We start from the raw sequence: 14998 nt of genomic DNA on the forward strand, positions 1-14998 counted from the left end.
TATTTATTGCCAAAGTTTTATATGCTACAATAGTTGTTTTAAAATGATGAATTATCCTATAGGCTAAGGTTCAGTCATACATTTATAAATGGTAGTAATAATGGTGCCTGCCATATAATAATAAATTACAATGTCTACCAAATCATAATAAGCAAATATTTGTTCAATTTACTAACATTTTCAAAAGATATATTTTTATTGTTGCTTGAGAAAGTATGATAATAGACAAAAAACATGATGATATATATAAGAAGATAATCTAGTCTTCTTTCATTCAGTTCCCATAAATAAGAAAGTTGAAGGGATTAAGACAATGACTAAATACACAAGAAAGAAGAACATACTTTCAGAAGAGTTGATTTTTTTGAAAAAGCATGTCTGGGCTACACAGGTTCTATAAGTCTCAGAGGACCTAGCAATCCATGCAGGTGACCTTGGAAATGATGGACAACCCCACTTGACCTAAAGAACATGATCTATGACTGACATATCTTATCATTCATGGCACCTACTGGAGTTCTTTGCATGTATAAGTATTCACTGAATCTTTCATGAAGATGTGTATGAATCAATAAGGAAAAGGAGAATTATATCATAGAAGAGTGAGCTCTTCAATTAAAAATTGTAAATGTCAAAAAAAAAACCAAAACAAAGAAAGTCACCAATTTTGCATAAGAACCCAGCCAGAAGAAAGAGCTAGTCGGCAAACCTACCAAGAGCTAAACTAGGCAGAAGGGAACTTATGCTGAAATATAACACAGGATTCCAAAGCCCCACCATGTTCAAGACAGAAAGAAGGTACAAGATGTGGGGAAAGGGGCAGACATGAGAAATGACAATGTGCTTACATGGTTCTTCAGGGTCCACCCAAGGAACATGTGATTCCAACCACAAAACATTCCTGAAACAGTTCTTCTCCCTGCAGACCTCTGGTGAGCCTGGGGCTCCTAATGTACTGTTCCAGGGGCGGCTGGTCCAGGGGCTGTTGGGCTTGAACCTGCATGCTGAGAATCTTCAACTCCTTAAGCTAGCCAAGACTAGAGACACAAATAGACAATGAGTTTTCCTTTTTGAACTTCTACTTTGCACCCTGTGTGTGTACTTAGTCGTTCAGTCATGTCCAACTCTGTAATTCTATGTACTGCCATCTGCCAGACAGGCAAGAATACTGGCGTGGACTTCCCAGGTGGGTCAGCAGATAAAGAATCCGCCTACCAATGCAGGAGACACAGGAGATGCAGTTTCAACCCCTGGGTCAGGAAGATCCCCTGGAGAAGGATTTGACATCTCTGTGTCTAGTTCCCCAGGGGATCTTCCTGACCCAGGGATTGAAACTGCATCTTCTGTGTCTCCTGCATTGGCAGGCGGATTCTTTATCTGCTGACCCACCTGGGAAGCCCACTTTAGAACAACCGCTAGGATAGCAGAAGGACAGAACTAGAATTGACTGTATACAAGGACATCTTCCATGAAATTAGAAGACACTTACTCCTTGGAAGGAAAGTTATGACCAACCTAGATAGCATATTCAAAAGCAGAGACATTACTCTGCCAACAAAGGTCCGTCTAGTCAAGGCTATGGTTTTTCCTGTGGTCATGTATGGATGTGAGAGTTGGACTGTGAAGAAGGCTGAGCGCCAAAGAATTGATGCTTTTGAACTGTGGTGTTGGAGAAGACTCTTGAGAGTCCCTTGGACTGCAAGGAGATCCAACCAGTCCATTCTGAAGGAGATCAGCCCTCGGATTTCTTTGGAGGAAATGATGCTGAAGCTGAAACTCCAGTACTTTGGCCACCTCATGCAAAGGGTTGACTCATTGGAAAAGACTCTGATGCTGGGAGGGATTGGGGGCAGGAGGAGAAGGGTACGACAGAGGATGAGATGGCTGGATGGCATCACTGACTCGATCGACGTGAGTCTGAGTGAACTCCGGGAGTTGGTGATGGACAGGGAGGCCTGGCGTGCTGCGATTCATGGGGTCGCGAAGAGTCGGACATGACTGAACGGCTGAACTGAACTGAAAGACATCTTCGGGGAAAACGATGTATCAACTCAGAACTAAAAAAGACCATTTTCTTCCACAATCTTCATTTCTATATTCATGAAATCACTGGATTCAATATAGAGCACTACCATTTAACTTCATTTTAAAGCTACACATTTAATATTGCAAATATTAAATTCTAAAATTAAAAAGTTTAGGTCAGGTCTCATTGGACGCACCAGCAGCATTCCAGGTTGCTGACTCTTTCAGCAGAGCCGGGCCTACGCTTTTGCAACCATGTCTAAAGGACCTGCAGTTGGCATTGATCTTGGCACCACCTATTCTTGTGTGGGTGTCTTCCAGCACGGAAAGGTGGAAATAATTGCCAATGATCAGGGGAACCGAACCACCCCAAGCTATGTCGCCTTTACTGATACCGAACGGTTAATCGGTGATGCAGCAAAGAACCAATTTAATTTCTTTTAAAAAAAAAAAAAAAAAGTTTAGGTCAGTCTGGCCCTACTCAAGAATACTGAGGAGTCAATTATGCAAAAGCAGAAACTAAAAAGAATATTCTTTTTTACTTAAAAAGTATTCTATATGGTTTACAGAGAAAATGAATTAGTCTGAATGTCAAAACATACCAAGTTAATATAAATAAAACATAGAAGAGTGTTGTTAAATGGGAAATGGCACTGCCATGTCATTATTCCAATGTTTAATTCACTGACACAAAGTCTTTCTATCCAAATACTCAATTTATGCTACCCCAAGTATAATCTACATAAATGGAGCCAAACAGCATTCATAATTGTAATCCATTTTTGCTGGCCAAGTGTGCTTTGGGCTATTGCCTAGCCTAAAAAGGTAAGTAGGAGAAACACTGTAAGTATGATTCAAATTTGATAACAAGACCTCTGTTCTGTAAGAATGGCAGAGCTCAAAGGAGTAGAGTTTAAAACAGGCTTACCTATCAAATTCTAATAATGAATTATGAAAGAATCAGTTATAATGGAGAAATTTCTGAAACTTGAAAAGGTGTAGGAGAGAATAACACAGATTTTCCTGTATTGTTCAGAAAAGCTTAATAAAATGACTTCTGGCCATTTAAAAAGTAGCTTGGTATTTTATATGTTTAGCATGCTTTATATTTATATATGTAAAACATTTCTAAATGTTTCAGTTCAACAGTTCATAGATGTCATCACTTTAGTCAATGACTATGCAAGCATCCAGTGATTATGTGAGAAAAAAATGCCAAAAGTAGACAATTTAATTTTAAGAAAAAATTAAACATGCAAGAAGAGCCAGGGAAGTCAATGAGAATAACAATGATGGAGGGTGACTAGCTCTGCCAGAGAAGAAAACACACTTCAAAACTTCACTCATCAGAACAGAGTGGTACTAACATATGAACAGATATACATACCAATGGAACAAAACAGAAAATTCAGAAATAGATGCAAAAACATATGGAAACTTGGTATATGATAAAGGTATGTGATCCAAAATCAACAGTGAAATGAATCACCTTTTAACAGGTTACATTGGAACAATTAGATAGTCATTTGAAGAAAAAAGAAAACTGAATTCAAACCTCACAGAACATAAGAAAATAAATTCTAAATCAATCAGGCATCTAAATGTAAAGTAATAAATATAACTCTTAAAGCAAAACATTGATGAATTCCCTTGCGACCAGAAGGGAAAGCCTTTCCAACTAAGATTCAAAAACAAGGAGCAACAGAAGAAAAGAGTGACAATTTTGGCCATTTATAAATGAAATGAATCAAAAATAACCCAAAAACCTTTTGCATAGGAAAAAAAAGACCACAAATGAACATGAATAAACTGGGGAAAATATTTTAATCATGTATCTTAAATACAGTTAGACTTATCCTAATATACCAGAGGCTCCTAAAAATAAGAAAAAAAAAACTCATTGGAAAAATGAGCAAATGACAAACAAGACAGTTAACAACAACAAAAAGGCAAACATCTCCCATTCAAAATTTTCATCTCCACTTATATTAAATCTGCAACAACTAATCTAATCAGTGAAAAAAAATCAAGTATGATAAACACTCCAGTAAAAGCTGTGGAGAAATAGAAACACTCTTAAAAATGCTGTCAGGGATGCAGAACAGTATAAATCCTATGGGGTAGAGTTTGGCAACAAATTTTATATGGATTTTATATTTTGACCCAGTAATATCACAAACTGAAAACCATATATGCATAAGGTTATTTATCATGGCATTATTTGTAATATGATCCTAACATGGTAAATTTTGAACCATGTAAATATTTCAGATGTTTAAAATTAAACATAAATCAGAAATAAACACTGAAATGAAATGATACACTTGGGATTTGATTCAATATAAAAAGAACAAATAAGAGAATATGTTCCAAACAAAAGAACAAGATAAATCTCTAGAAATCAAATATGTTCCAAACAAAAGAATAAGATAAATCTCTAGAAATCAATCTTAACAAAATGGAGATGAGTGATTACCTGATAGAATCAAAACAACAGTCATAAACATGCTCAAAGTTAGCAGAGCAATGCATGAACAAAGAGCACTTCAAAAGAGATAGAAAATATTAAAAAGCACCAAGCATTGTAGTCATAACACTGAACTAAATTCAAAAGGATTCAACTGCAGACTACATTAAGTGGGGAAAAAAAAGGATCAGTGAACTTAAAGAGAGGACAGTGGAATTCATCCAGTCAGAGGAGAAAAAAGGGAAAAGAACAACAAAAAACTCCAGTGAAGACAGCATAAGGGATTTATCAGTTCAGCTCAGTTCAATCACGTCTGACTCTTTGCGACCCCATGGACTGCAGCACGCCAGGCCTCCCTGTTTATCACCAACTCCCAGAGTTTACTCAAATTCATGTCCATTAAGTCAGTGATGCCATCCAACCATCTCATCCTCTGTTATCCCCTTCTCCTCCTGCCTTCAATCTTTCCCAGCATTAGGGTCTTTTCAAATGAGTCAGTTCTTCACATCAGGTGGCCAAAGTATTGGAGTTTCATGTTCAACATCAGTCCGTTCAATGAATATTCAGGACTGATTTCCTTTAGGATGGACTGGTTGGACCTCCTTGCAGTCCATGGGAAGGGACTTTTGGGACACCATTAAGAAGACCAGTATACACGTTATAGGGGTAAGAAGAGGGAAGAAGAAAGAGAAGTTTATGCAAAGATATGATTGAAAACTTCCCTAGCCTGAGGGGAAAGAAACAGACACCCAGATAAAGGTAGCCCAGAGTATCAAAAAAGATGCTTCTAAAGAGACCCATGGCAAGACACATAACATAAATAAATTAAAAAAATAGAAAGACAACAGCAACTTATTATACACAAGGGAACTCCCATAATACTATCAGCAGAGTTTTACAAAGTGAGATGATACACTCACAGTGTTGAAAGAAAAAAACAACAACTGTGGATCAAAAATAACCAAGTAAAACTGTCTCTCAGAATTGAAGGAAAGATGAAAAGTTTTCCAGATAAACATATGCTGAAGAAGTTTATCACTACTAACTGGCCTTACAAGAAATGTTAAAGGGAGTTCTTCCAACTGAAATCAAAGGACACCAATTAGTAACATGAAAACACATGAAAGTATAAAATCCAACGGTAAAAGTAAATATACACTTAAATGCAGAGTAATAGTGTAACAGTGGTGGGTAAATCACTTATAACTCTAGTATAAAAGTTAAAAGAAGACTGCATTAAAAAATAACCATATAATAATAATTATTAGGGACTTCCCTGGTGGTCTGGTGGCTAAGACGCTGCACTCCCAATGCAGGGGGCCGGGTTTATCCCTGGTCAGGGAACTAGATCCCACATGCCACAACTAAGAGTTTGTATCCTGCAACTAAGAGATTCCGTGTGCAGCGACTAAGACCTGGTACAGTCAAATAAGTAAACATTTTTTAATAATAATTTTTATTAGATACACAATGTAAAAAGACAACCAAGGTTTCAAAATTTACCTCTCATGAATACTTCCTCTGGAAACCAGTGGAGAAATTAAATTCTCCAAATTAGGATATATACCAAGGAGAAGACAACATGAGATTCATGGCACAGGGGATCCACCACACAAGAGGAAAGAAGAGTAAGTCAACAGCTATACAGCAGATCTAGATTATAATCAGTCAAACGCTGTGGCAGTTTCCTCTTCAAGAAGACGAATTGTTAAGAATGCCTTATTAAAAATATCTTGTTGGAATGGGTTAAGAGATTTACATAACTGCGTGAGAGTCTGGTTGGCAACTGGTGATAAATGCACAGGAAACTAAGCAAATAAAGCAAAAAGGCTATAAGTAATCCTAGAGAAAACAAAAAGTTGTACGCGAATGTAATCACAGTGTAAGATATGGCTCAGCTGCCAACAGCTTTTGCTTCATTATGCAAACACAATACTTATTCAATTAAATATGCAAACACAATATTCATTCAATTAAAATCACAACATATCTACCTTGGAAAGCTGGAGGGACAAGAAGTCTGTACGTGTTTATGGTAGATGGTATGTGTGAGACATGGTGAGTGACGCATCTACAAGCCAAAGGATGCCAAGGGTTGCCCACCTGAAGCTGGGACAGTGGCATAAGACGGTTCTTCAGCGCCTCCAGAAGAAACCAACCCTGCTGACACCTTGACTGCAGACGTCTGGTCTACAGAACTGTGAGAAAATCAACTTCTCTTTGTTTTCAGCCACCTAGTCTGTGGTACTTTGTTACAGCTGCCCTAAGAATAAGGCACCGACCTTACAGAATCTGACTTGTCATCACCGCCATCTGCATGCACCATCTTCCACCTTCCCGCTGCTGTCTGAACACGTGGTGACTCCTACTTATTTTAAAGCAATCCTCTTACATTCTGACTTCACCACATGCCAAAGGGCAAATAATTACCTGTGACATTGAGTTTAAAAACTGAGAGAGATACTTTAAGGGGGAAGGGGAGGGTGGGATGAATTGAGAGATTGGGATTGGCATATATACACTATTGATATTATGTATAAAATAGGTAACTAATGAGAACCTACTGTATAGCAAAGGGAACTCTGTTCAAAGGTCTGTGGGGACATAAATGGGAAAGAAATCCAAAAAAGAGGGGATATATGTATACATATAGCCGATTCACTTAGCTATACATCAGAAACTAACACAACACTGTAAAGCAACTACACTCCAATAAAAATTAATTTAAAAAAAACACATTAAAAAAAAGTGAGGGACACTTTAACAATGGCAAAAATGGTACTCAAATTGCTAAGTCTTGCCACCCTGATGGCAGCAAAATATCAAACTCAAAATGAGGCTGACCCTAAGGTGCTAGGATACATAAAACAATATTTTACTTTCTATTATGGTTTCCTCAATACGGTTAATATTTACCCAAGATCACTACTTTTTTTATGCTTTATCAGAATTTTTCTCTTTTACAATATGCTTTTTCAAGGTTTTGCTGAAGTTGCCTTTTTAAAACAGTGAATGAACTGTGGTTGATTTTATGCTAGGTGCCAATTGGAAGTAATGTGCTGCAGAATTTATTCCACTCAGCCCTGGAAACCTGAAATGTAATCATTAATCACAGACTTGCACTGTTTCCTAATGAAAAAAAGATGCTTAATAATATATCTTAGGAACAAATATTCTGAACACTAGAATTATGGAATAAAGAAGCCACCTCAAAGAGTGAAGCAGTGCCCTCACTGGAGATCTTCAAGAAGAGGGATACTAAGAAGGGATTCTCTGAAAGGGAATGTGTCTATCAGCATGTTAGAAGGAGATTTCAAATTACAAATCACAAGCTATTAATAGATTGTGGAATGAATACAAGGGGCTGTGACCAGCATATTTTTAGTGGAATTTAATGGCATGAAATAGAAAATAGAGTGCAGAGCATAACTTAAATGCTAGGCCTGGTTCTACTTACACATTTACATATGTAGTGTACATCAGTAATATTACATACATTTATGTGTATAAAGGGTTATGATGTCAATTTTACTTCTTACTATAGGTCAGAGTCAAAAAAGGTTTGAAAGTCACTGTCTTAGAGGATAAATGTGCCACATCAGATGCCTCCTGTAGGCAGAGAGGACCCAGGCTCAGGGCTGGCTTCCGTGCGTGGATCGAGGTCAAGACCAGGTTGCCCCGAGCACTTTCCAGCAGAGGATCTGGAGCTAGCCAAAAGGGAAAACCCACTAAGAGTTCACTGGAAAGGAACCCAGACCACTAGAGAAGCTCAGAATGTTCAAAGAGGGCAGAAGATGGTATACAATGGAGGCAGGTATAAAACAGCAAACGGGTCCACACAGTCAATTCAAGAACGAAAAATAATTTGTCACCATGTAGAAAAGCAACAAAAAAACATTTCTCATCCCCTCAATCTGTTTGGGTTTGAAGTCATTTATTTTTAACAGAGATAATGAAATAATACTTATGAACAGCATCCTGTCCAATAATGTTTATTTTATTCATGTCCTGGGGACACAATTTTAAAGAGTCCTTCTTAAAAAGTCATCTGGCAACAAAGTGGGAAAAGCCAGTTTAGGATTTTTCTTTGTGAATCATAAAAAATTTGGAAGATGCACTATTTGCCATAAAACAGAATTAATGGGTAAAGTAAATTTAGATTAAATTATGAGCCACACTTGTAAGCCCCTTCAACATGCCATGGGCACGAAACACATCCCCAAGTTTTAGATCCAGAGTTATCTGTTATACTGAAAATAAAAGTGTTATACTGAAAATAAAAGTGAAATGGCAATCCACTCCAGTATTCTTGCTGGATAATCCCATAGACAGAGCGGCCCGGTGAGCTCCAGTCCCTGGGGTCGCACAGTCAGAAACAACTGGGCACATTAACTCATTAGCCTCCCCAAAGGCTGAATGTAACCACATATGCTTTAACCAAGCAACAGGCTATGACAGAAAAGCAAAGAGCGGAAGAGTCAAACGGGCTTTAATAATAGTGTCAAATCCTTCCCATGTCAACAGGTTCTCCAAAGAAAGTAAAATAGTAAACTTCATATGGTTTTTCAAAATAATGGCTCAAAGTCTAGGGTGGGAAGATACTAAAGTTAATGTAAAATTTAAGCAGTATGTGTGGATTTATTCTCATCTCTCCCTTTCCCTAGATTTTTTCTAAGAAGAGTGAATTCCCTGTAATTGAATCACAGAAACAAACCAAAAGCTGCACATTAAATAGTTAGAAGCCCAAATTGCCATCCATACCTCATCAAGAATCTTTTTTTCTTTTTTCCCCTCAACTTCAGAAAAATAGCATGATTCACTCAAGTGGATACTTTCCTCCTGGAGTGCCGCCTGCATGATGTTTCATCTTGGCTTCACATCCAGAAAGTGATTTGAGGACACCCAAGTGGCTGTAATGTTCTTTTAGCACATTACCTTGCCTTCTCATTCTTCTTGTTGTTATTCATTTATTTATTGTGGTAAGCCTACTTTAATTAAATCTGACCTGCTCTGAACTTTCCTTCTGAATTTTCCTATCATCAACAGAAACTAAGTCCATTGTATTTAGAAGCAAATTTTTTATTGGATAAAATCATTTTTTTTCCCTAATGACATTTTTTAAAGTCACAGTATACATCCAGCAAACAGGAGGCAGCTAAAAATAATGCTGGAGAGACATGAACTCAACATCTCCTCTTGGGCCCATAGGCTCTTCAAACTTTGCTGATCCCAAACCAAACCCTCTATTAGTATTCTCCAAGAGTTCCAGGTGTTGCTATCTCACTGAAAGGTCCCACCATCCTCTCAGCATCCCATAAAGAACGTTTCTTGTCCTTCTTGTCCTCAAATATAATTGTCAAGTCTTATACATGCTAAGGGGCTTCCCAGGTGGCGCTAGTGGTAAAGAACCTGCCTGCCAATGCAGGAGACGCAAGAGACATGGGTTTGATCCCCAAGATCATCTGGAGGAGGGCACAGCAACCCACTCCAGTATTCTTGCCTGGAGAATACCCTGGACAGAGGAGCCTGGTGTGCTACCATCCATAGGGTCGCAGAGTCGGACCTGACTGAAGCAACTTAGCACACACAGCACATACATGCGAAGCCCTAGAACTTTCTGGAACCCATCAATTCTTTCCCTTCTCAGAACCCCTAATCCAGGCTGTCACCTGGATAAACACTAAATGCCTAACTGGTCTTCCTGGTTTGACCTCTGCAATCTACTCTTCCCGTGTGATCAGAGATTCTTCCTACAACACAAATCCTTCCCATGGAGAAACTGGCAGCCTGCTTGCGTCTCCTGATGCGAGAACAGCCACCACTTATGCTTGTGTTAAAGTGATCAAAACAGGAGTTGGATCAAGCTTTGGCACCCAGCTGTGGGTGGAGGAACTCACTACACTGCATCTTGAGGCTGCAGTCAACAATATCCAGACGGCAGGACGCTGAGCAGGTCAAAGGGTCCAAGTTCTTCCACAGATAAATTGTAACAAAAATAAAGGGATGGAGGGGAAACTGCAGATAAAGACTTAAAAAACATTTTTAAAAATGAACAAGACTAAACTTATGCCTAGGGATGCACACTTGAATGAACTATAAAGAAACATAAGGCGTGACTGATGACCCTAGAAGTCAGGGGAGTCTTTGTAGGAGGCAGAGGGAGCTGTGACTAGGGGGCCAATGAGGGGCTTCCCAGGGTGGCTGGCAAAGTTCTATTTCTGGAGTTGGGCTGTGGTTACCAGGGCTAGGCTTTAAAATACTTAACTAAGCCACACATTTGTTCCTATGCTGTTCTACTTTTATTTTACAATGAAAAAATCACACACACCCACACACACACACAGATCTGACCATGTTGTTACTCTGTTAAAACCCTTCAGTGGCCTCACAGTTCTTGTAAGAAAAAGTCCAAACTCCTTCACATGGTGGACAAGGTCTTACAGCATCTGGCTGTCCACTTAAGCCTTGATGCTTGTTTGTGCCCACCCTACATTAAATTTTCAGTTCCTCAAAAGCACCGTGCTTCCTTATGTCACAGTCTCTGAACATCAGTTACTTCTGCTTAGAACTTTGAAACATGCTCTTTCCCTTTCAGTTCAGTTCAGTTCAGGCGAGTTCAGTCGCTCAGTTGTGTCTGACTCTTTGAGACCCCATGAATCGCAGCACGCCAGGCCTCCCTGTCCATCACCAACTCCCAGAGTTCACTCAAAGTCATGTCCATCGAGTGGGTGATGCCATCCAGCCATCTCATCCTCTGTCGTCCCCTTCTCCTCCTGCCCCCAATCCCTCCCAGCATCAGAGTCTTTTCCAATGAGTCAACTCTTCGCATGAGGTAGCCAAAGTACTGGAGTTTCAGCTTTAGCATCAGTCCTTCCAAAGAAATCCCAGGGCTGATCTCCTTCAGAATGGACTGGTTAGATCTCCTTGCAGTCAAAAAAGTAAAGTCTGCCACTGTTTCCACTGTTTCCCCATCTATTTCCCATGAAGTGATGGGACCAGATGCCATGATCTTCGTTTTCTGAATGCTGAGTTTTAAGCCAACTTTTTCACTTTCCTCTTTCACTTTCATCAAGAGGCTCTTAAGTTCCTTTTCATTTTCTGCCATAAGGGTGGTTGGCTGATTCCTATTTGTCCTTCAGGCCCCTGGAGGAAAGCCTTTCCAACACTCCAATGCTGGGCATGCTGAAGTATTAACTACCTCTCTGTCTTCCACCGCACACTGTACTTTCTCAATCACAGCCTTATCATCTGCATTAATATTGTCTATTAGTTCATATTTTCCTTAGATCAACAATTCTAGGCAAGATGTATAACTTGTGTCAATTTTTTATATCCCAATGCCTAGGTACAACATCTAGAACAGAGTAAGTACACAATAACCTTGCATAAAATGAATTATATGCATACATTTGTTTATAAATGAAAACTACCTTTACTGACATCAAAGTATAAGAACACAAAAGCAAAGCAATAAAGATAAAAATAATAGCTAACACCTTATGCCAGTTACTGTTTCATTAATTCATTTAACCCTCTAAACACTACGAGGTAAGTATTCTATAATGTTTATCACCAATTTACAGATGAGGAAACTGAGTCATGAAGATATCAAGTAACATGTTCCATGTCATATGGTTCACATATGGGATTAGAACATGAAAGTCTGACACCATGGTCCTTGATCTTAATTCTAATTAAGTATCACTCCCACCACCTAACATCACTACCATTCATTCCAAATACTGAAGCAGGTGGCTTTAAAATAAAAACAAAATTCTATTGGGGTTACCTGACCAGGAGTACCCATGAATATTATGTGGAAGTTAAGATGATGGACACCAAAACTCAAGAGATTAGGCAGGAGAGACTACCAGGTGCAGGAGAAGTGCTTCAAAGAGCAGGGAATCTGAGACTCCCTGGGGAACTAGAGACAGAGATGTCAAATCCTGACATACCCACTACCAGCCTCTGAGTGGGCCAAAGGTGCAACACCTCTGATTACAGATAAACAGCAGGCAGGTCCTCAGAGTGAGAGTGAGGCCAAATAAGTGTGACCATCCACAGTGCACAAGGCACCAGATCAGATTCGAAACTGAAAACAGATCTTGGACTCCTGCTCATGGTAAGCCTAGACTACTCATCAAAATATGATCATTCATTCATTCCATTTAAGTTATTATTAGTGTCCTTGTGGCCCCTATAGCATATTCCACTCTCAGGCCAGAGAAGTAAAACATGATGATGGTACTACTCTCAATAAGCTTATGTGCCAGAGGCAGACAAATGGTAGAATCTCCACAATTATAGTGCAGGCGAAACATCCTGTGAGAGTTCTGCATGGGTTCCCTGGCACACCTGAATTACACTGGCCAGGGCAGGGTAGAAACTGGAGTTCAAACGGTTTTTACGAAGAAGTTTCTTTAAGCTGCATCTTGAAGACACACACTCCTCATCAGAGAACGAGGTAAGTAACCCCGTTACCACTGTAAAACCAACAAGTTCACATGAAAAATAATACCTCTGAGAACTGAGATGGATGAGGGGCTAGAGAAAATGTTATGGAAGAAGGAGAAGTTAAACAGGATCCTGACGTCTACATCGAGTTGGGGAAAAGGAGGAAGGAAAGGGGTGGATGAGTCTGGATCTCTGCAGGCAGAAAGGTCAGCTCAGGGCTGGTCTGTAAACTTATTACCACCCAGATTGAGGCAGAGTTGAAAATGTCAGTGCACACGGCCCAGTGAATCACTGAGGAAGCACATCAACGCCTGCCGGTGAAAAGCTTAAAACACTAAAATCACAACATTCTAGGAAATAAAAAGATTTCAAGAATCCGAAAGCTGTGGATGGGGGCATGTTTTACAGGAATGATGACAGGCTGATCTTTTTTAACCACCTAAAGATAATTCTTCCTGAAGAGCTCACCCATATCCAACAATGTCACCACCACCACCAACAGCAAAATGTATTCAGGGTAGTGAGAGTGAAGCACTGAATAAAGGGGAGGAAGGAGAGAAACGGCTAGAGGTAAGGAGTGTGGCACTTTCTCTGTTCTGTGGCAGCCATAGAACAGAGAAAGTGGTAGGTGATGAATGTGTAAAAATGAACGGATATGGCCAGGAAGTCTTTAAAATTATACTAATAAATATATACCAAAGTATTTGCCAAGAGAATCTATGAGCACTTCTAATGATTACAGGGACAGGGGGCTTTGAATTCATCTCTCCATATAGTTGGTGATACCAACAAAGTGAGACCATTAAAGTGGAGGGAAAAGTCATGCAAAAAAGTGAACTACGGACTTCCCTGGTAGTTCGGTGGTTGGGAATTTGGCTGCCAATGCAGGGGACACGGGTTTGATCCTTGGTCTGGGAAGATCCCACGTGCCGAGGAGCAACTGCGTCTAAGCACCACAGCTACTGAGCCGTGCACCACAGCTACTGAGCCCGTGCACCACAGCTACTGAGCCCACACGCTGCAACTACTGAAACCAGCACACCCTAGAACCCATGCTTCACAAGAGAGGCCACTGCGGTGAGAAGCCCACGCACTGCAACTAGAGAACAGCCCCACTCACCACAACCAGAGAAAAGCTCGCACGTGGCCATAAAGACCCGGTGCAGCCAAAAAATAAATAAATATATATTTTTAAATGTGAACTATCTTTTCTCTCCCACACACCCACTCTACCTTCCATCTCCTGTCTGCATCACTGTGCACCCATTTGCCCAAGACAAAAACCAAGTCCCAAGCTTTCTACCTCCCTTCCCTTCACTATTTAATTTGTAGGTACCTTAGAACCATAGGGGTAACTTGTTAAAAGGAGAAGTTCTTTGACCTACTCCAAATGATCGTGTTTCCCTGAGTCTGGGCCAGTTCCGGGAAGCTCTGTTTTTAAGAACACCTGTATGATTCTGATGAAGGAACCATAGTTTGAGGAACAGTGTCCCATATCCAATCAATCTCTTTGTAGATTCTCTGTCTTAAATGTCCCTTAAATTCATTCCTTCTTGTTCCTCTTCTCTCTGGCTTAGCCGTGATCTTCACTTCCTCCCTAAGCTTCCACCTAGTTCCCCTCCGCCTGATTCCTCTCCTCAAAGCCATCCACACACAAAGCTTCTAAACTGCAGGCTTACGTGAGAAACATAATGATCTGTCTCCTGACTATGGTTTTTCCTGCTATCCTAAACCAGCATGTTGACATTGCAATGAAAAAGGAAGGATGGAGGAAAGAGACTGTGTTAAACACAGCTAAAACATGCTCTCTTGACAGATACGGCAGAAGGAGATGAAGAAGGAAAGAGCCATTCTGAAGATAACTACGGCAAAAAGAACCAGCCAGCCTTACAAAAGACTGCACAGACATACTCATGTCACTGCTCCTCTCCAGTAGTTGTAAATATCTCTTCATACACTACTAGTAGGAACTTAATGTCGACAAGGCCCTACATCTTAAGTGGTACTAGTACTATTTCACTTAATAAAGGCAACTTAAAAAAAAAGATTATA

At 39.8% G+C, this 14998-nt stretch overlaps 1 protein-coding gene across 6 annotated transcripts in view; it reads right to left on the bottom strand.

Moving 5' to 3' along the window:
- DSE (dermatan sulfate epimerase) overlaps positions 1–14998 on the bottom strand; it is an 80848-nt gene that overhangs the window by 26760 nt on the left and 39090 nt on the right. The window contains exon 1 of one of the 6 annotated variants that reach the window (XM_086317191.1): positions 849–982. The exons of the other annotated variants lie outside the window; for them this stretch is intronic. Within the exon in view, the coding sequence (XP_086173317.1) occupies positions 849–850 (2 nt within the window). The 5' untranslated portion in view covers positions 851–982. Of the gene's footprint in view, positions 1–848; positions 983–14998 lie in introns of those variants that run through there. 6 annotated transcript variants of the gene reach the window in all.

Source organism: Bos grunniens, chromosome 9 (genome assembly GCF_055505025.1).
Source record: "Bos grunniens cultivar Pamir isolate PY7600 chromosome 9, Bosgru_T2T1.0, whole genome shotgun sequence".
In the NCBI taxonomy this organism is placed as follows: domain Eukaryota; kingdom Metazoa; phylum Chordata; class Mammalia; order Artiodactyla; family Bovidae; genus Bos; species Bos grunniens.